The 22,359-nt window shown below is 41.5% G+C and overlaps 1 protein-coding gene across 1 annotated transcript; it reads left to right on the top strand.

Moving 5' to 3' along the window:
* Nucleotides 1–417: 417 nt before the first annotated feature.
* C5H12orf40 (chromosome 5 C12orf40 homolog) lies at nt 418–13,879 on the top strand. Its single transcript, XM_037389721.1, has 11 exons — nt 418–579; nt 1,399–1,531; nt 2,019–2,085; nt 3,880–4,080; nt 7,045–7,151; nt 9,745–10,265; nt 10,505–10,568; nt 11,282–11,342; nt 11,451–11,517; nt 12,592–12,674; nt 13,253–13,879. The coding sequence occupies exons 1-11, from the start codon at nt 477–479 to the stop codon at nt 13,874–13,876; spliced, it is 2,031 nt and encodes a 676-aa protein (XP_037245618.1). The 5' UTR covers nt 418–476; the 3' UTR covers nt 13,877–13,879.
* Nucleotides 13,880–22,359: the final 8,480 nt, after the last annotated feature.

The following is a 22,359-nucleotide window of genomic DNA, read 5'->3' as shown; positions in this document are numbered from 1 at the left end:
TGGCTCTGTGTGTGAAATCTTGCTGATTTATTTGCCTACTAACTTATAAGCTGCCTAAAAAGCCCAAGTGTAAAAATTTTTTAAGACTTTTTCCTTGCAGCATTTCAGTATGTCTTTTATTGTAAAGAAATATTTTTAATGATCATACACAAAGTTTGAGGCATGAGTGTTTAAAGACTAAGTTTTTTGAGTTTTTGGCATCAATAGAACAGTGATTTACTTTGGATATAACCAAATTATACTTGCGGTCTATTTCAAGGCAATAAAAATAAACTGAATAACAGTAGACAGGGTGTGAGAATTCAGAGAGATTTAATTGTGTGCTTTCATTCTTAGGAATTGTTTACTAAGTCTTTCATGCTAATTTCAGGAGAATTGCATATGCTTCTAATGTGTTGTTGAAGCTTCTGTCAAAAACTTATTCTCTCTTTGAAAAAATCTAGGAATTCTTTGAAAAGAGGAAACTTAAATCAAAGATGAAGCTTCTGGGAGTATCATCTCCTAAAAGTTCAGCAGTCAGTTTAGATCTCCTCAATCTATATGTTGTTAATCAGATATCAAACAAAAAAGACAACACTGGTGAGTTTAGTGTAACAGTGTTCTTACTTCACAGTTAACAGGATCAGTTATCCTTAACTATTACTGCTATTATTTTAGCTCTTGTTCTTCCACTTATAATTTAAAGCTCAAATAAGTCTTGTTTTATTTTTAAAATAAAAGATTGTATGTATATACAAAAATTATGGTTGAATAAAGTCAGGCTGTTAGAGGACTCAAATAACTTTGGCAACTGCCTACTTCACCTTTAAAGCCTTGTACACTTATGCACCTTCCTCATTCCGTTCATTAATTTTACCCTATATCCATTTCTTTTTCCCTTTTCCATTTTCATAACTTTTGGGGAGCATTTGGAATAGCCTGTCAGTTCTACACAGAGTATCTTTCTTAAAATCCATTATTAAACTCCTAAAAAACCCCTACAACCTGAATCTTAACTCTTTACGTGTAGATGTGGTGCTTAAGGATGTGGTTGGACTTGATGATCTTTAAAGTCTTTTCCAACCTAAAAGGTTCTATGATTCTATGAATCTTATCCTCTGTGACATATTCGTAATCCAGATTGTAGAGAATTTGTTGTCCAATGCTCAGGAAGATTAGAAGGTGACTGAGGAGGGCAACAGAGCCTGTCTACACACAGTAGCAGACTGTAAATAATGTTATACTACAATGCCATTTAGAACAAGAGCTCTTGCATTGCTAGTAACAAAGAAAGCAAAAAATATGGCTTTAAATGGATTAAGAAACCTAAACAAACAGGTTTTTGACTCTAATGAAAATTCAGGAAGCTCCAAACTTTCTCCAAGCCCAGCGCTGACATTTTAAATATTTTCATTGCAGAGAACATGAGAAAGCCAGTCCACGTTGATATCGCTAAAGATGTGAAAATACCTGTTAGGAGGCACAACATAGAGCTTCCAATGTCACCACTACGTACACAACATATGTCAAACTTAGATGACATCCAGAACAGGTACTTACATAAAATAGGCAGTAGTTAAGCTATAATGAAGAGGTGTTTCATGATGGTCTTATATTTGGGGTATTAAGTGAACACAGATCATTCTAAGACAAAGAAATTTTACAGTCAGTCCTGGCATTCCAGTGATACTCTTACTATGAGAGAGTAAATGCTAAATAAAAAACTGTACAAGAAGCTGAGAAATTTTTTTAAAAATAATTTTTCTTTGCTCATGTCAGGTACATACACTAAGTTTATCTTACAGAGCAGGCTATTCAAACAGCATTTTCCACTTAACACTGTTTTCCCATCCAACATCAGACAACCTAAAGTGACTGACTCACATGCTGGCTGCTTCTAACTGCTAGAAAGAATCAGGCCTTTTTAGGATGTGTGGAAAAATACTCTTAAATTATTTTGAAATTAATATTCAGAATGTTTTTAATCTTACAGATCTTATATCTTGTACTTCATAGGCTGTTTTTATTCATTTTGTAAGGTTACAAAAGCAAGTATTGGACAGCAGAAGGCAGCATCTCTCAGAGAAAGTAAAATATCAGCATAATGTAAGTAGGATTATTGTTATCAGTGTTGTAAAGCTAAAAATGTGCAGCAATGACTGTATTTTTAAGTGTTTTTTTTCAAAAAGTGACAAAATTTCATGGATACTGAAAGATATGAAGACTTCCTCTTTAAGGCTATATTGATATATTATTTGCCAGTCATATTTTATATTTGTTCCTGCTATTTCTAACATAAATCCTGAAAAGCTCACCTTGTCTTAGGAATTTTCAAAAATATTTAAGAATATCTGTGCTGTAAGCTAGTCAGAAAGGACAGAGATTATGGGAAAGAGACTGAGGCCAACAGCAGGTAAATTAAAAACAATATGCAGAAATGTGAAATGATGAAATGTGAGACGCATAGACAGAAGTGAGTCTGTAAGAGGAACTTAAGAGAACTTTAAGTAGATACAGTTGGGAAGTTCAAACACTCATTGAGGTTACAGTCGAAAACATTCTTTAGATGGAATTTGGGCTTCCCCCCCCCCCCCTCCCCCCCCGCCTCCACTGTTGCGTAAAAAAACTGACTAGACAACAAAAAAGTCAATGTGTTAGAAGACACTTAGTTTAGGTTAATTAGACTTGCTTGATAATATAGCTCCACTGACTCCTGCTGCTCATATCAGATAGGACTGAAGAAAAGATGCTTGTGGAAGATGCTTACATGGTATTATTCTGCATGTTCTTGGTCCATTCATAATGCCAAAGCATGTTTTCCTAGAGTGAGAAAGACAGATGTTTTTCTAGTGTTAGAAGTTCCTTTCTTTTGAGTCAGGAAGACTTATTTTGTACAGGTGAAAATTTCAGCTGGCTAATGTGTTTCAGCCAAGATTGCCATGAGCTACCACTACTTTTCTGGATATCACATTAAGTCAGCCTTCCCTTATGACTATTTTTCATCTGTTTCTCAAAGACAGAGAGAACATATTTCAGATTTAGTGTGGTCAGAAATAACGAATCAGAATGATACCTAAGTTTCTCCTCAACCTCCATTTGTATGGATAGATTTACATCAGTTCATCAAAACACATCATAATGCAGGGTGCACACACAGAAAGCTAGCTAATTTAATGTATCAATCAAAAAAGGAAGTCTAAGGCCTGTGTGTTGCAAAGGGCTGTTTTTAAGTCTTCATAAATTGAAGTATATCCAATTTAAGAAATTAAAATACATCCACTTTATTAAACAGAAAGAAAGGCTATAAAATTAATAATTTTCAGCTTTCTGGAAACTCACAGTTTGGTGGTACAAAGATTTTGTGCAATTAATATACAAGGCTTTTTCAGTCCATTAGTAGTTTGTGCTGCTTTCACTGGATAAACTGGATTACAGGCATTACTTCCATGTAGCTGTGGATACAGTGATATTTCACGAGTTTTGCCTTCACATTTCTCATGTTCTGATCTACTTGCGGTACCATTGTTGGTATCACAACATGCTAGAGTTCTCTTTACAATAGAATGGAGTGAAATATTTTTCATTTTACCAGTTAAGAACCAAGTCAGCTTTACCTACACATCTAAAGCTAAAAATATATTTATAACCATCAGTCCTCAGGATAACATTTGTATGTCTGCTTCAACTTAAGTAGGTACTTATGTGTTTCCCTGAAATAAGCCCTTATTACCTTATGTTTTTAATGAAAATACTTTATCAGAATCCATGAAAATTTTCTCTTGCGTATGGTATATGCGCAGAGATGTAAAAGATATGAAAAGGTTTGATTACTTTGAACTTTATGCTTACATCAAAACAGTTTTAGATAAGTAAAATACCTCTTTGCTATGTTTTGTCTAGTTATCACAGGTAACAGAATTAATGTATGCTGACTCTAGTATGAAACATGAAGACAACATAACAGGAGCTTTTAGTGCCTCTCCATTGCCCTTTACTGATTTTTGGTCCTCTAACTGTACACAACTCTCAGAAGAAAATTTCAACACAAACTTAATGGGCAACACTTGGGAACAGACCTATGAAGAGAAGCTGCAAAACCAGGTTTGGTTAATATTTAGTCATTTCCACAGAATTATTTTAAATTAACTTTCATTTATTTGGGATGTAGAGTTAATGTAATGGCGAAGGTAATTGTGAATGATTAACGTTTCTTGTATGCTGCTGGCAATGAATATTGCATATATACAAATATATTTCTTTCACTGTTATGAAATACACTTAACTTGAGCTTTTGTTCATTGAGCTTTCAGTATCGCTGATATCTGCAGAAAGAGTGAGTCACATACCGCTGGCTTTCTTTTGTTTCTGGCTTGTAAAGTTGGTTAAAGAAAGCTGAAATGTATATACTATTATAAATACAGCTTTCTTAAATGTACAATTAATTTAACTGGTTATCGTATGATCCCAGGTGATCACCATGACCTAATCTGTAATCATACACTGTCTCAGTAACATAGTTCTTACAGTATTCTCAATGCTCCCAAAAGGATTGAGAAAAGCCTGCTGTTTAATTCAAGTTAAGTTTAAGAAATGATTGAAAGTTATTTTTTCTGATGCCTGTTACTATTTTTTTCTTCTTGTTAACTTTTGGGTTCTTAAAAGAATCATCCTTAGAAAAGTAATAGCAAATATAATATTTATAAAATATATTATTTATTGAAAATAATTAAACAAATTCTACATGTATTACCAATGATATTTTAAAGTCTTGAGGTGAGGAAGGAGTACTTCAGGGCTTCAGAAAGGGAGATGTTGAGTTGTTCAGGGAACAGGTAAGCACAAATCCACAGGAAGCTGACCTGGAGGGAAAAGGCGCCCAAGAAATATGTTTTCAAAACACAAGGCCAGTCCACCTCAATGTGCAAGAGAACGAGTATGTTCTGGAGGCCAGTTTGGCTAAATCTGGGAACTCCTGACTCAGCTCAAATAGGAAAAGGAGGTGTGGAAGGAGGGATGGGCAACCCAGGAAGAATATAAAAGCTTCCCCTGAGCTTGGAGGGGTGGCATTAGGATGGTCAGAGCTGAAACTCACAAGTGTGAGAAGGGCACAAAGGAGGGCTTCTAGGTGTGTAATCAGCAAAAGGAAACCAAGGAAAATGCTTTCCACTGCTGTATAGACTTGAGACCCAGCGACAAAGGACATGGAAAAGTCTGAGGCACTCAAAATCTACTTTGCTTCAGGCTTTTCTGACAAGATTGCTCACTGTCATATCTTCAAGCTCAGTAGAGAGTTTGGGGGAGAGTGGCGCAAAATAGTATTGAAGGAACAAGTCGGGGAATCCTTAGTAACCTAGAGATAAAGAAATATATGGCACTGGACAGGGCACGTCCAAGTATATTGAGGGAGTTGAATGACACCACTGGAGGGCAGATGTCTATCATCTTTTAAAGACTGTGATGATCAGGAAAGCTTTTGAATGTCAAGAAATACGCAAATGTTATGCCCATCTGCAAAAATCTGGGGAAGTACCATCTCGCCTCTGTCCCTGAAATGGTTATGGAGCTAGACCAATTCCAAGGTACATGAAGAACAAGAAGGTGACTGGGAACAGCCGTCGTAGATTTACCAAGGCCATACTGTGCCTGATGAACTTGATTCTCTTTTACTAGCTCTATGAATAAAAGAGAGCAGCAGATAATATTTACCTTGACTTTAGGAAGGCTTTTGATAAGGTTTCCCAATGAAATCCTGGTAGCCAAAGTAGGGAGGTATGAACCAGATGAGCAGATAGTAAGATGGGTAAAAAAATGGCTTTTAACTGTCATGCTCAAAGTCTAATTAGCAACAGATCAGTAATGGCAGGGATCCCCAAAGATTAATAATAAGTCCAGTCCATCTTCATTAGAGAACTGGACAGTGGGACAGAATGTACCCTCAGCACCTCAACAGGTTCATGTATGACACCATATTGGCAGTGATCATTACAGCAGCAGGGCTGCTAATCAGAGGGATCTTGACAAGCAGAGGGCAACCAGGAACTACATAGAGTTTAACACAGGGAAATACAAAGCCCTGCACCTTGAGAGAAATAACCCCATACATCAGTGCAGGTGGCGGCTGATTGAGTAGGCAGTAATCTTGCAGAGAAGGACCTGTGGGTGCTGGTGGACAAGTTTTATAAGTTGGCAGTGCACCCCTGTAGCAGCAAATGCCAACTACACAGAGGGCTGTATTAGAAAAAGCATACCCAGCGGTCAAAAGCAAGTGATAATTTCCCTCTGAGCAGCATACGTGAGAACACATCTGAAATATTGCGTCCAGTTTTGGGACCCCCAGCAGAGAGAGATCAACAAACTGTAGGAAGACCAATGAAGTGCCACAAAAATTTTTAGGGAATTGGAGCACACGATGAATGTGGAGAGACTGAGCGAAGAGGGCTTTCATAGCCTGGGAAAGAGAAAGCTGTGGGGGCGTGGGGCAAACTAACTGCTGTCTTCCACAGTCCAAACAGAGTTACAGACAGGACAGAGCCTGAGGTATGCAGTGCAATGGCAAGATGTAAAAGCCACAATTTTCAACAATGGAAATTCTGTTTGTATAGGAAAAAAACATTGTCAGAAAAGTAGCTAAGAACCAGATGAGGCCCTCCAAAAAGGTTGTGGAATCTCAGTCCTGAACAATCCTGAACGATCTAGCCTTGAAGCTGGCTCTGCTTTGAGCAGGTTGGACTAGGTATCTCTTTAGGTCCCTTCTAGACAACAGCTTTCTATGATTATGTGATCTTCAGTGGAACTTCAGCTTGTTACAGTCTATCAAGCTTGTTCATACTATGGGAGGATGGGGTGCTAAAAGGACATTTTGCATATTAACAGAGATGGGCAAATATGGAAAAGTATGAGTACAGAACTCAGTTTGGCTGTAAGGTTTGGGTTTCTACTGTGAAGATAAAAAGAAGTAAAAATAGTGGAGAAACATATATATTGTTTGTAAACCCAGCTTTAAAGTTTTAAACACTATAACTATTATGTATATTCAGAGTTTGACAGCTGCTACTGTTTCCTCAGCCAGGAAATAGTTCTGATCAAGACCCTTGGATTACAATACCTCCAAGCCAGTGCATTTTCAGGAAGTCTGATACAATGCCTCCGGAACTGTTTAAGCCATTGCATAGGTAGGCAATGATTTTACATTCAAGAGAGAAATAACAGTCAAATTTAAGAAAATGCTAAGATAATGTGAAGGTTATTGCTACTTGATTTTTCACTGATTTTTGGTGCTTTTCAAATAAACAGAAATTGAAATTATATGGAAAGACTGAAGATAGTAAGCTATTTAAATTTGCTGAAAGAAAGCAAAATTTAATTTTAGGCAGGTGCTTGGAACCATAATCTATTTTTCGCAACATCACGAACATGATGGTGTTACTGAATTCACCCTGAGCGAGAAGCACAGATTTACTAAGAGGCCCAGGGAGGGTAGCTACCCCAGCTTTCATGAGTCACTGTTGCAAGTGTCTGATGACCTTGATGTTGTAGCAATTGAGCAGCTTCTCCACCTACATTGTTTACATTTGGGATTCCAGGAACAAAGCATTTTCTTTCCTTCTGTTTCATATATGATCCTACTACAGCTGTTATTATTTTTTTTTTTTTTAGAATTGGTTCAAAAGTACTTTTATGAGAATACACACTTTGTTTTTAAAAGAAGGGATAGAAGACTAGAATATATTTCTTTTTGTATGTGCTGATTAAAAATCTTTTTAATCACAGAAGGTTAGGGCCAGACACATTTTTACTGAACATTTTATTTCAGTTTATTTCCAGGGGCTCTTGCCTTGGATCTAGTGGTATTACAAGGCTAATCTTTCTTCACTCTTTTCATTCCGTAAGTCTGCCATCTGGTTGAAAGTACCTGTCAGTCAGTCTCTAGCTTTGACTGGATAGAGCCATAAAAGGGCCATATATTATTTTGCTGTTCCTGAAGTACCTACAAACTGTTTGCCTGGGGAGTCGAGTGACTGATAAGCTCACTGACCACATCATAACTAGATGAACACATCAGCTTCCTGTCTTAGTGCCTTAACTTTCTCTTTCTCTCTTCTCCCAGCTTTGCCCGGCTTTCTCCAGCAAAACCTAAAATGGCAATAACATTCACCTTGCTGTATATCTTGCTGAATTTCTGATTAATATCTTTACATTAAAGCCTTTTGTAACCTTATCTCGCCTACATCTCCTCTTTCATTTCTACATAGACCCTGAGGCCTGCACTCATCTGCTTATGGCACCTCCCTTAGTCCTCTGACCATTCATGGTTCACTAACATCTCCTTTCCCACAGTTCTTCAAATCTGTTTCTTTGTATCATCCTTGTTTTGTTTTCATCCATTGTAGCCGTCTTATACCTCAAGAGCTGACAGTTCTCCTGAGAAGGGAGTTGCTTTCACTGTTGGTGAAAAGCAGGGTATAAACTTACATGGTTGTTTAATGTCATTGTAACACACTGATGGTGTAATCCATGTGCATACATCTGAGAGCTGTGGCACCTCAAGATAAATAAATATTAACTAAAAATTCTAGATGTCTTATTTCCTCATCTACTATTAACTTTTACTTAGCGTTACCAAATGTTCAGCTGCAGTGAAGAAGCAACATCTGAATTGCTTCACAAACTGGTTTTACTTTCCTCATGTAGATCTATCAAATTTCTCCAGAAATAAGCTCTAGTTACTGTTTTGTCTTTTAAAATTGTTTTGGGGAGGTTTCTGTAAGTAGAGGACACTCTCATTTAAGTTCTCTAGGATCTTTATCCAGTTCCAAGTATTTGCTGAGCAAAACTACAGAATTTTTCTCCAGTAAATTGTCTGTACTACATTTCAGTTTGCAAGTTCTATTGATAGTATTGCTCAATTTTTTTTAAAGAAAGGGTGTTTTTTGAATGACCACCTTTGGCACTTCTTTTTGTTTCAGAAGCCTCTCAACTTTTTGCTCACATTTTTTGAAAGGTCAGTCAGTAGATCAAGCCTAGAAAGAAAAGCAAGGAAAATGCTAGATTAAGAGCCAAGTAAGCTTTCATGCTAATGATGCTAGCATGATAGCATCTTCAAAACCACTACTATCAGAAGTGAGGTAGGGAAGTATGGGCAAAAGAAAGTGTCTGACAGGCCTTCTGACAGCTGAATAAAAAAATTCTGTGCTGAATTAGGATTACTGACCTTGAGTGAAAATGGAAGTAATTTCCTAAAGAGACCAGGGATTAAGCAGTACACAGAGCTTATTAGAGCTTTCAGTACAGGAGAGAACTTTAGTCTTGAAGAACAAACTATTTTTATGAACAGAAGAAGCTGTCTTCCTCTTTTTCTTTCTCTCCCTCTCTCTCTCTCTCTCTTTTTTTTTTTTTTCCTTTTGTTTTGTTTTGTTTTCCAAAGTGAACTTCTTTGGTCAGCTGGTGGAGCAGCAGTGACATACTGTGGCTGATTTATAAATCACAGTTTCCTACTCAGGATGATGTGCTCCAGGTCTTGGTATGTTTGGAGTCACCATGAAACAGAATCCCTTTTAAGTCAACCTCGCTATAAAGTGGAAAAAAAATTCAGTTGATGTCATGTACCTTTGGGACAAAAGCAAGTGTGATGAGCAGTAAAGTCTTCGAGAATTTTATCATCAAATTATCATTATTTGTTGTGTTAGTAGTTAGCATTTTGCTTATTTATTTACTGAGCAAACTGTTTTTTTCTTGTCTAACCACCCTCCACCTCATACCCCTCAGGCTAGACTATATGAATTCTGCCAGGAAAAACCCAGTGATAATGACCAGTAACAAAGTGGAAAACAGTGAAGGAATAAAAGAACCATTGTTTGATGTTGCGAAAGAAACTGCAGAACTGAAAGCTCCCCAAGATGGAAATGATTGTTCCTTTCTGGCACTGTTTGAAGATGAAAGCCAACCAATACATAATAATCCTTCCACAAACCATTTTAATCCTTTTGTTAACCAAAGCAGTACTGATATTTTTTTCATTGATCCTGATGATAGAAATCAAATGGCCAACAGAAATTATCCTTATGATACTAGAGAAGTTTATCCTGCAATCAATCCAAAAGAAAGTCCTGTAGACAGACACCTTAAAGGCATTTTCACAGCTCCAGAACAGGTTTTACTTAAAAGTAACAGTGCCTCAAGTGCAAGCTACAAGAAAACCAGTGGACTTCATAAAACCCACATGCAGGACTGTTTTGAGGGACAGCACTACTTCATACCCTCTGAAAAGAAAGAAAAACATGCAAACGGTGCGTGTCAATATTTTAAGGACATATATTCTGGGGTTTATATTCCTTTTAAAGACATATGCTTTTATAGTCAGAGATGTGTCTGCCCTGACTGAAAACATGTAATGAATCTCCAGAATACAGTAATTTAGTTTTAAGTCAAATTATTTAAATTATTTTTTAAAGTTAAAAACCCATTACTTTTCAAATTGCATTTATGCTATTGTGTTTTATGATCAAGGTTTACTTTTTTATTTTAGATACATTTGCTTATCAGCAGATGAACTTAAAGAAGAACATGCAGAACTACGCAAGAAAAAAAAGGTGAGTGCCATAGAAATTACCAATCTAATAACTAGTGATAACTGCAGAGACCTTGCTGAATTGGAGAAAACCTGCTAAGAGGCCGTAAAGACAAAATTCTAAGCAGTATTACTGAGGACCCAGGTTTTCCCAGTGAAAACAGTACTGAATAATGTGAACAAAACAATGCGCAGGTAAGTCCTTTATACCATTGTTCATCTGCCTATAATAACTACAGAGAAAAACTGTTTCATGAGACAATTTTGAGTCCCTGAAGTTAAGCTTTTGCTCTGACTTGCCTTCTAAAAGACCCCGTCTCCTTTACCTTACCACAGAGGAAGTTAGTCTCTTCTCTGGGCTAAAGTTAGCATATGTGAGTGCCCCATGTTTTACAAAAGATGTTCTTGTCAAAGACTCAGATCCATTAACACCTTCCATTTTACAAAGCAGCACTATCTTCTGCCATCTCTCATATTACATTTTGCATTTCAGCAGAAAAAAATTTTGTGAACAGCAGATTCTTGGTGTTAAATCTCATGTTCAGAAATAAGTTCAATGATCTCAATAGTGGGAAGCATTTCATGGTTACTGAAGATTAAAAAACCCCAAACCCTGAAGACAAAAAAGTCACCAGTAATGACTTTAATTGGGGGTGGGTGGGGGGGGGGGGTGTTGGGCGCGGAGTACAGGAGGGGAAATAATTTACCAGAGAACTCTGTGTTTGCATCTCTCAGTGACAATGATTTTGTGGCAGAATCAGCCTGGAGACAGAACCAGCTCTTTGCATTTGAAGAGGTAACTTTTATGGAGACATTTTTTTTGTCAAACCTACTGTTTGCACCATTCATCTGAGGTGGTGATCCAGCTGAATCCTTACTACTAATGCTTCATTATTTTTAAAAGTTCACAGCAGCACAAGAAAAAGTGTGTAAGTTTGGAGTGAGTTCAAATCTTCACAAGATGGAGAAGGGTTAGTATCATTGATACATTATTAACTCAAAAATAATTTTTTTTTCCTGTGAAATTGAAACAATTACTTTTAAAGCCAGGAAGAAGTATTTTGATCTTTTTAGGATGTTACATTTGATGAGGGCTTGTATTTTTGATTCACACAGCACCGTATAAAAATGACTAGCATTGCCAGGTAATTAAGAACTACTTGTGTTTGCTTTTCCTTGAAGTGATAAATTCAGGTTAACACGTCTCTGGTGAGTATTACACACCTTTTTTTTCATTGTCCCATTTCCTCCAAAGTTGTTCCCTAAACTGAAAAGCCAGATCTGGAAGTAGGTGTAACTGCTGAAACAAACAAACAAAAACACGAGGGAGGTCAAGAGTACTAATCTGAACACCATAGCTCAAGTTAACTAACATTACCATACAATAAAAGTGCCAGTTAAATGCTAGTATTTTTCTTTCTTTCTCTTCCTGCAGACCTCTGCTGATTGGAAGGAATCTTAGACATGTGTTTTGTATAAATTAATATATTAATTAGATGTTTGACATGTGCCATTTTATTGGTCTAGTCTTTACTATTCTTTATTCTCCTTCCTTAGACTATATGCTGTCATTCCAGTTGTGGACAGAGTGAAGGGGAATCAGCAGCGAGATCCCACGTCCTTTTTGCTCCCCCAGTAGCTGTAGGGGTCAGCTGTACTGGCTGCATTTCAGAGCAGAAGATCTCCCAAGAAAAAACCACGTAACTTGCATGGCAGCCAATGTGTGCAGGGAGTCTCCTGCATTCCCTGCCTGCCCTTGCTCTGCAAAGGCCTTCCTCCTTTTGAGTAGTGCAGCTCAGCTGCTGGTGATTAACAGCTGATTAACAGCACAGCGGAAGCACTGGGGCTCACTTTCTGTTAAGTTGTGTTGACCTGAGAGAAGAATTAGTTATTGCCAAGAACTGTATTGACCTCACTAACACTTTATTCTTTGAACAGTATCTTAAAACTACATCAGAAGTAGTAATGTTTAATTCTACAGGCTGTACTTGAGAGTGGCATGGTTGGTGAACTTTTGGTGAGTAACTTTTCATCTTGTTTTTCAGATGCGGAGTCATCACTCAGCAGCCAGTCTCCCAGTTACTCTCCAAGGCCAACAGACACCTGTTTCAGCTCTAGTCCTGACACGGTGAGTACTTCCCCTTTATGGGTTCACAGGGGTTCATTTGAATGATATCTGTATGCCCGACTGCATCTAAGGGTGGATGTAGCTGGAATCTTATTTATGGTTTTGTTTTGTACAAGGCAACTTCATGTGTGAGGAAGACAAGGAATGATTAGCTGTAAATTTTCCTAAGTAGTTTAACAGCCATGTCGTCTGGTCTCTAGATAATGCCAGGCGTTGTGAAATTATAGTAACATGACTGTGGGAAGATGCTAAGCAAGCTTCTGCACTCTTCTTTAATGTATAGCCGCTTTACATTACATGCCTGTAAGGCAGGAGGATTTGACACACTGTGTTTTCAGTCCTTCTTGAACACAAAAATGCCACAATGTAAGAATATAAATTCTGTGTGAAAGTGAAGGTCCACCTTACCCACGCTCTCTTCAACAAAGGCCAGGATTACATCCTTGGAGAAAGAATGAAAAAAACCCACCCAAACAACCCAAACCAGACAGTTCTGGCCTTTCTGTTTATTTCATTAACTTAGTTCTTAGTTATTGAACTATTTAAACAGTTGCATTCACACAATTCTGTTCAAACAGGCTGAAGAGGAAGACACAGCCAAAAAGAATGAATATCTGAATGAACAGTCCTTGAAGATAGATGATGCCTGCCTAGTCTCAGCCTCAGCAGGCATGGAGCCCCCCAAAACCTGTCACCCCAGAACAGTGCCTCTCCAGCCTAGCAGTATTTTGACTAGAGAAGAAGCAAACCCCCTTCAGGAGAAAGACTCTAGTTTATGTGCCACAGAAAAGGAAAACAAAATCCATACCGCCCCTTCTGAGGGCAGCCCATTACACCAAGCTCTTAAAAGAGAGCAAGTCACCCGCAGTACCAGGTGTGATGCTTCATCGCAGACTGAGAGCTCTGTGACAGAAATACGGAAAGTGGATGTTGCCACCCAGTGTGGCACCACGCGGGTGTGCAGCTGTGGGAACTCCCTCCCCTTTGCCTGCAGCCCAAGGCAGGTCCCTCCTCCCAGTGCCACAGGCACTGCTGGAAGGCACAAAATGTCAGTGCATGAGGCGCTGCAGCCTGTGGGCACAGACAGCATAGCAGGAATAGCGGCGTTTTCTTCTGAGGCTGAGTATCTGAGTTTGGGTGGCGGAAGGACTCTAGAGGTGCTGAACTATATTGATACAATGAAGAAGAGAGATAAGCAGTGAGCAACTAGAATGGCACGTAAGAAATACAGAAGTTTTGTCTTGTTCTCAATGTGTTTCATTGAACTGACATATTTTAATTTTTCTAGCCTGATTGGAAAAAATACTTTTTTGCTCTTTGCTTTAAATTAGTATTAACTATGGATATCTATCTACCTACTGCTGTCTCTAACTATGGATATTTCTATAGATCTCCAGCTGTTACAATAGCCTAGTACTAGTAAATATATACCTTAGGAATTAGATTAGTGTCCCCAGCATATATCCGTACTATTCTGTAGTTTGGGATTGACTTTGCTTCTCTTGAAGGTAGTAGAAAGATTCTGTTTCACTTCAAAACATATTTGATATGGCTCTTAGTTCAGAACTATTATCTGATTCTTATCCATTTTGACAGACATACTAGCCTTTGCCATATGTTTGTACTAAATACAGAGATGGGCAACAACAGAAAATGTACATCTGCACACATAGAATACAATGTAATTTAAAAAGAACAAATGTATTTGTTTTTACAAAACCCCAATGTTTAATTTTTCTTCCATAGCAGATCTATTGAGTCATTCTCTAGCTGTTAATACTGACAAATCTTTTACGTGCTTCTGTATTTTGCCAGCAGACTGAAAATCTGAAATGCTTTCCTCTTCAGTATTTGTGTGAAGCTACAAATCACAACAAATAAAAGTTTCTGATAATATTGTTTCTAGGTTATATTCTTTCCTTCTAAAAAAGTTCCTAGTAAAGGTGGCAGGGAGACTCACTCTGTTACTGACATCTTCTACTTAAATATCAATATAGCTTTACTATACATACGTATCAATCTATGTTACTATACATCTGTTATATGTGTGTGTGTAGGCTAGTGTTAGCCAGCTGGCTGTGTGCAGGGATCCTGCTCATTACAAACTGGGCTTGGGCAAAAGCTATGCTGGAGACTATTCCTTGAACAGTGCAGGAGATTTTCTTTTATGAGGTTAATATGTTGTGCCTTCTCCCTTGCAGACAGCTGTTAAAAGATTCACTGCCCTTATTCCCACCAGGTCAGTTTCTTTTATTTCTACGTTTTGTAATAAAAGATTTTGTGGATGAAGGGATGTGTGTCACCCAGCCCTGATGAGACTCATTACCATTCTTTGTCCTGTTCTCATCATGAAACTAGCGGCTGTGTTTTCTGCTGGGTTCTGTTTTTGAAGCTAAGAGCCATTTTAGGTAGCCACGAGGTCTATATTGTTCAACAGTGTTCAGGTTTATGGCTATGCCATTTTGGAAACTGCATCTCAGAAAATTTCCCTGGACTTTTTGGTACTTGGAAGAAAAAAGCATTGTCTTTTACATATATAAATTGTGTATGTGGGAAGTGGTTTGCATAGCTGGGCCTTTGAAATGTGTGACATGTAGCCAATTCACTGCCCACTTCCTAAGGCTTGACATCAGCAGATTTTCTCTTTTAGGTTGCCTCAATTTATTGTCAAAGCAACCTCTCTGGTCATTTTTTTTTAATCTGAAACTGCAATGTTCATCTTCTTCGCAGGAACTACAATTTATCTGAATAACAGCTATGACTTGCTGGAAGCTCAGCCATCACCGGTAATTTGTAAGGGACAGTTCTTCACTCAGCGTTACGAAGCTCGTTCAGATTGTGCCCCATGAGCAGCAGCCTGTGCTGGCTTGAATGAGGAGATCTCGAAGGCGTGCCCTTTCCCAGCCGTCCCCCGTGCCTGGTACGTACCTGTCAGCCTTTCCAGCGGTGCACATCCAGCTTCTCGGCCCTCCCCACAGCCGACACTGCTCCAGCTCACTTGGTCTGCCAGCCTCCTGCAATATGCTGCGTCACATTACAGCTAAAAGCTCCAGCGCAGTATACTTTAGTTTGGAGGGTTTTTTTATTAGACGGGCAGATATCAAATTGCCGCGTGGCCAGATAGTTCTCTGGTGGCTGGGCTTGGAGAAGTGCTGAAGTGACCCAACCTAAGACAAACTGCCATTAACTTGCAATGGAAGTTACACTACTGACCTCTGCAAGCGGCATTGTTGTTGGGACTTTGAAATTTTGCTTTGTTCTACAGTGACGTGAGCTACCCAAATTCAGGCAGGTACTCCAATCTGCAGAGCAAGCCTCTGCGCAGGTTGTATTTGCGGTCTGCTCCTATGAACCTACAGGACAAAAAGCGCAGGTCAGAACTGGGAAAAGGGAGCTGGTTGCACTGTATGGATATATATGTCGAGGTGTTCAAATGAAGCAATACCTCTTTCTTAAATGATCTCTCAGAATTTCAAACCTTTCGGTGGGTATAGCTTATCTCCACTTCAGCCACTAATACAGAAGCTTTCACAATTTGTCTGGTTCCAGCCAGATTTCAGCCTAGGCTGCACCGTTTCCCAGTAAGGACTGAAATTACATAGCTCGGTGCCAGACACACATTTTCTGGCTGGCTGGCTGTGAGAGCTGCATACATGTCTCTAACGCAGTAATGCGCCACTTGGGATATGTCAATCACCACAGATAATCATGTTCCAAAGCCTTTGGATGAAAGCATATAAAATCCAATTACCTTACATTTTTTACCTGTAATTGCAAAGCAATCAGAAGAAAGAGAACTGTCTTTGTAGTGGTATGTGTGCTGGCAATGATGATAAATAAGGTAGTGTGCTCATTTTAGCCACTAGAGGAGTATTTTAAAGTGTTTACATTACTATTATTGCATTAGAAGAGAATCATGCTTTCACCTTACCTCAGTGCCAGTCTCCCCTGCTGCTCAGGTGCTTTCTTTCACCTGATTTTTTTTGATTTTTGGGAAGAGTTGAGTTTGGTTTAATAGTAATCTACTCTCTCTCCTAGTGGTAGCCTCAAATCATGCTTTCTTCAGCTGATGCTTCAGCACCCAATGCTATTAATCCACCAATATTTGTACCCTACAGTAATGACCATCATCCCAATATATGGTCAGGCACCACCAGCTTTCTCTGAGGCAACAGCATAGGCAGAGACGCTCCTTTTTCATCCATGACAATCCTCCTGGCCGTGTGCTAAGTCTCTGGGGAGGCCACAGAAATGTGTTATGTTTTTAACTGTGTTTGGTAAGCATCAATTATAAGTTGAGTTTTCTTGGGGAAAAGGAGAAAAGGGTATCTGTAACTAACCAAAAACTAGGTACATTGGTTTAACAGTGGCACTCAAATGCTTCTAAATACGCATTAAAAAAAACCCAAAAAACTCTCATGGAAAATGTTACCCTAAGCTTCAGTGAGAAGCAGTTTTAATATGCAGCTGGTAACCTTTTTTTCCTATAAAATCAGCTCTAATTACAGTAACCTGCAAGGTAAGGTTTTCTGGGTAAGCACCAAGAGAAATTTTCTTTCATTAATGGGGCAGTTTGTTGCTGAATGTTATTATAGCAAAAGCCTCCACAAACTTTTTAGAAATCCTTATTTCATTTTCATGAAGGATTATCATTGTGGGAAATGAGAAGCTTAAGTCTTTTACACAAGTGATTATTTCTCAGGTGGAAACTGTGAATTGGCTTTTTAAGGGTTTTAGCAGACAACAGATTCAGAAAGGATGACATTTCCTAGGAAAAGTATTCAACTCTCCACATCCAATGCCTCATCTGTTCCCACAAAAAGAGAATGACCTCTCTGCAACACTTCATCCTCTTCTCACTGACAACCTCTGACGGATTCAGAGCTTGCTTCTCCAGGGCTGGTGATATTGAACTCCAACGTCTCATAACTGAGCTGAATACAAGGTGTTTGCCCTCTCGCCCAGCCACACTGCTGAAAATTCACACCCTGCACCTAGACAGTGCTTGCTCTGGGTGCTGCAGCTCACTGGCTGTGAAAGCCAACGGACACCAGCTTGCACTGAGCTCCTGCACAGCACGCTGGCGGCTGCAGATGATGCCGATACACCGGCTCTGTGTGAGGTGACGGGGAATCTTGAGACAAAAGACAGAGGGGTGGAAAGTGAGTGAAGATACGGCAGGAGGCTGCAAGAAGGCCACTGTATTATTTAATAGAGCTGAGAGAAAATATTTCCAAATTAGCTGTTTGTGCATGCTTGCAGAGAGAAGGCCGCAATTTACTGCTGCAGTGTCAGGCTCAGCACACAGCTGGCCTGGCCAAAGGACCCAGAGCTGTGGCCGATCACAGGACAAGCCAATACATCATATTGCAGGAGATTTACTCTCTTCCCTGGCTGGAGGTAATTCTCAGGAAATGGGAGGCCTCTAAGGAGGTTTGCTTTCCAGAGAAGCTGAGCTCCCTGCAAACAGATACATTTTTGGAGAACCCCAGATCACCTGAAGCTGGCGGCGTTCTCCGAGCTGGACCAGTCCAAATCCTGCTTGAGGCAGGGCCAGCTGGAGCAGGTTGCTCTGGGCCACAGCCAGCTGCTGTCAACAGCCACCTGGGCTGGGGGTGGGGGGATAAACCGTGCCAGGTAGGTGACCCCAGGGAAGCTGTGCCGGCTCACAGCAGCTGCTGCAGGTGGAGGCAGCTGCTGCCTGCAGTGGTTTCCACCCTGCGCGGTGACCCAGGCAGGAGCCTGAGGCTGGAGGAAGAGGAGCTGTAGGCATGTGAGGAACGAGGCTGGGTGCTGCTGCCCTGCTCTGCCCCCACCTCCTCCAAGCACCGCTCCTGCCTGCCCTGCCTCCACTCACCCGCATTTCCCTGCAGCAATGAAAAGCAGCAGTGCTTCACCCCAGCACAGCTCATACCCCAAGTGCCACAGCCGCAGGGCCTTGCCTGTGGCAGCCCTGCAGCAACGCCTCAGGGCTGGCTAACAACGGGCCCCCACTGTCCTCCCACCAGGGACCCGGAGGGGGTCCCAGTGCCCTCAGGGTCTCCCTATGCATCCCACCCACCACAATGAAATCTGATGTGTAGAGATAATGTAAAAGCTACCCAGCTAACAAATACTTTGCTTGCTCTTGATTTTTTTCCATCATTTTTAGCAGTCCGTGAGAGAGTGGCAGGGACACCAGTTTAGCTCCAATGCTGTGTGGGGCAGCCACCTCCCCCTCTGCCCCCCAGCCAAGCTGGGGGCTGTGGGTACCCTGAACACCAGGGAGAGAGTGGAGGAAGCCACGTAACGTCAGAGACTGGCTCTGACTGCAGTCACATCTTGTGACAGTCCAGTAACAGGGCATGCTGTTGTATGAGACATCCTGGACAAAACGAAGAAGCTCCTCAGGAGCAGTCAGGGTTTGATGCTGTCATGCCACGGGAAGATTAAACACCACCACTCTCACAGCCAAGCTTACTCCAAAGCACCACTTCCCAGCGGTGACCAGGCCATCCACTGCAGGCCACGACTGCCACTTTGGGGACGGAGAAGTCCTCTGGCGTTCGCAGGATGGCATGTTACGTGACTGCCGACAACCTCCCCCTTCCACAACTACAGCGATGCTAAATGACACCGAGGGAAGGCTTCAGATGGACAATCTGAACGTGAGATCTGGCGGCAGCTGGCTGGGGACGTGAGGTCTCACCAGCCTCAGCTGTGGAAATGCTCTGAGAGGGAAGAAAAGCTCTGGGGGTGGCAAGGCTGCAAATGCCACAGCACTATCCAAGGGGACCAGAGACATGTCTAAGACAGGTTAGGTGGGGCAGCACAGGCCCTGAGCATTGTAATACAGACCCCCCCACAATTTTGGAGAACAGGACTAAAACAAACGCAGCCAGCTATGCTATGGTTGCCTGCTCAGCACCCACCCTTCAAGTTTTGCCTGGTGGAGTCTCGACCAGCCCAGTCCATGCCCCTCACTGGGGTTTCTGGGCATGCTGGGAGCCTGTGTCACAGTGCTGGGGTGCTGCTGTCCCCTCTCATGCTCCAGGAGCTTCACTGTTCTCCTCCCTCAGGGTACCCACGGCCACGGCAGCAGCTGGGGAAGGTCTTTGCGTGGGGCTCCTGGTGGGGACCTCTTCCTCGGGAGACTAGAGGACCCTTTCAGCAGGGGTCTGGGAGTAATGATGAACTATGCGGGGAACACAAAATCAGGGAGATGGTGAGGAGCAACACTGACAGAGACCACAAGCAAATGATCAGCAACTGGGTCTCCAAAATGCACCGCAATGTCCTCAAGCGTGAGGGCACCCTGTTAAGAAGAAGGGCAGGATGTGTCAGCAGAGTGGGACTCAGCGCGGTGCCGAGGGCTCGCCCTGCCTCCACGCCTTGACACTGCACAAACTGGCAAATGCAGCCAGGGACAGGAAGCTGTACACAGTGACTGGGGGAAATCCTCTCTCTGTCTCTGTGGTCTTAATAGATTAAGCAGTGAACAAACTTGCAGTGCAGTGCCCAAGAAATGTAAAAAAAATAATAATAATTGAAGAACAAGCCTATGAATATCTGAGATCCTGAAAAGTAAAACCGCTTTACAGAGAGAGATCTAGACCATTTGATCTGCTTGTCAAAAAAATCAAAAGGAAAACCGATTTCTGCATAGATGTGGCACCACAGGGAGCAAATACAGGCACTAAAGGACTCCAATGCAGTTATCTACCAGAGGGTGACAGTGCCCAGCACCTGTTCTCCTGCCCTCAAGCCTTGCTGGTTCACAGGGTGACACATCCTATCTGTCTTCTCAGTGCCCAGTTGGCCCAGAGGGTCCGGCTCTGGAAAGCAACACTGTGTCCTGACTCGCTGAGGTGTGGCAATCCATGCTGAGGTGTTCACACGGAAGCTGTTGCACCCTCAGCCCAGTGCCCATCATCTGTCTTTCCTTCCCTCTAGCCAGGACAGCTCGACACTGTCCCATGTTATCATGTGGTGGTGTGGCAGAGGCACCATGTCCCCACGCTCTTGCCTCTCTAGATGTCCTCCATACCTCATGCCCGGATTGCTTCCTCCAGCCCCTCCTAGGGATTCACTCCTTGCTCTTTCTACCCGTTTCCTCGGCAACCTGATCCAAGCTCAGTTCCACACATCACCTTCATTAGGAAGTTTGGCTAATGCAGCCCACTCTGCCCTCAAACTGCTTGTGCATCTCCAACCAACTTCCTGATGGGCTCCAAACCCCTCACTGCTCCTTCAGGCACGGGCCTTCCCCACATCTCCATCCCCCTTTCACCACCTTTGATGAAATTTAAGCAAGTGCATAAACTGTTTTTCCAACCACTTTGCTGAAAGAGGTGAGGGGCTTAATTTTTCCTTCTCACACCTGCGCCCCACCAAGGGACGTGCTCCCCAGAACCAGTGTGCTGCAGCTTCTACTCTCCTTACACCATGCACAACTCCTGCGTCCTTGTACGGATCTATGTACTTAACATGATCTGAAGAATAATCCACAAAGTAGGGCTTGCTTGGAAGTTTTCCATTTCCCTAGTCCCTTTTCTACTTGAAATAAATTGTACCTAAGCCCATCCCTGTGAGGTGATGGTGTCGCTGCCTTATAAGACCACGGGCAGGTCATTTTGGATGCAGGCTCCTCTTTCTTCCTTCATATAATACACAGCTTACAGCTCCATATAAGACACTTGGCTTTTCTTTTCGGCATTATGGATTCTATTAGAGCTTTTGTGGGATATGACAGTACCAAAAATCAGAGTGTGCTAGCTAAGGCAGCACTTGTCTGAAAAACAGATGGATCCTTGCATCCTGCTGAAACCCAGACCCAAAGATCTTCTATAAAACCATCTAGCCAAACAAAACCCCCACCTCCCTCCAGAGGTCTCAGACTGGATTGTTGCCTTTTTGTTCTATCAAAATCAAGATGCAGAAAGTTATTTCTGGTAGCTCTGCAGTTAACTCTCAAAAGGCAAAAGCTTTCCAAATTTCAGCTCTATGCAGAGCTTCTCAATTAATTATACACACGCACGGTACCAGGTAGGGCACATATATTAAACAAGTGAGGGAAAACCTGCCCTGGAGATCAGCTAATGAACAGCCTTCGACAAGACCAGTAAATGCGCATGGCTATTCCCCCATGGATTTCAGCTGGCTGCTTGACTGGTTGAATGCATTAATCTCTCCATCAGGAGGAGGGCTGAGATGCCATTCATTTTGGGTCAAGCAGCAGCTGAAGAGCTCTGAAGAGCTCAAGAGGAGCTCTGTGTGTGTAGGGGGTGGCTAGAAGGACGCCAGCTCAGGGGATGATCCCCGACAGGTTTCTTCAGCCAGCCCAGCGCAACCCAACAGGGGACCACCGAGATCAGAGAAAAGGACCTTTTTTTTAAGCTTACTTTTAACTTCCCCACTTAATTCCTACAAACCATAGCAGCCTTGAAAACAAGCGCTTTGTGCCACGCAGGAAGCGAAGGCCACACAGCACTGTACGGATGGTTTTGGTTTGGATGCAGAACCACCCAGCCTTGACGCCTGGGGGATCTGATCTTGAAAATGCTCACGAAGATGTGGGAGCAAGCTACTGCCTCAGTTCAGTTCTGCAGATGGCAGAATCTGTTTGGCAGAAATCAATCCGTCAGTAGTTGGTTTGTGATAGTAGCTGGAGCTGAAGGACATGAGAGAAGGCAAAAAAAAGGAATGT

The sequence above is a fragment of the Falco rusticolus genome, chromosome 5 (assembly GCF_015220075.1).
Source record: "Falco rusticolus isolate bFalRus1 chromosome 5, bFalRus1.pri, whole genome shotgun sequence".
Taxonomy (NCBI): Eukaryota; Metazoa; Chordata; class Aves; order Falconiformes; family Falconidae; genus Falco; species Falco rusticolus.
Note: the sequence above shows the minus strand (reverse complement) of the source record. Positions and strands in the feature narration are given on the sequence as shown.

Coding starts and splice junctions, on each gene's coding strand:
- C5H12orf40 (XM_037389721.1), top strand. CDS start 477: ATGAAGCTTCTGGGAGTATCATCTCCTAAAAGTTCAGCAGTCAGTTTA. Junction 7,152..9,744: donor CTGTTTAAGCCATTGCATAG/GTAGGCAATGAT, acceptor CATACCCCTCAG/GCTAGACTATATGAATTCTG. Junction 10,569..11,281: donor AACTACGCAAGAAAAAAAAG/GTGAGTGCCATA, acceptor TGCATCTCTCAG/TGACAATGATTTTGTGGCAG.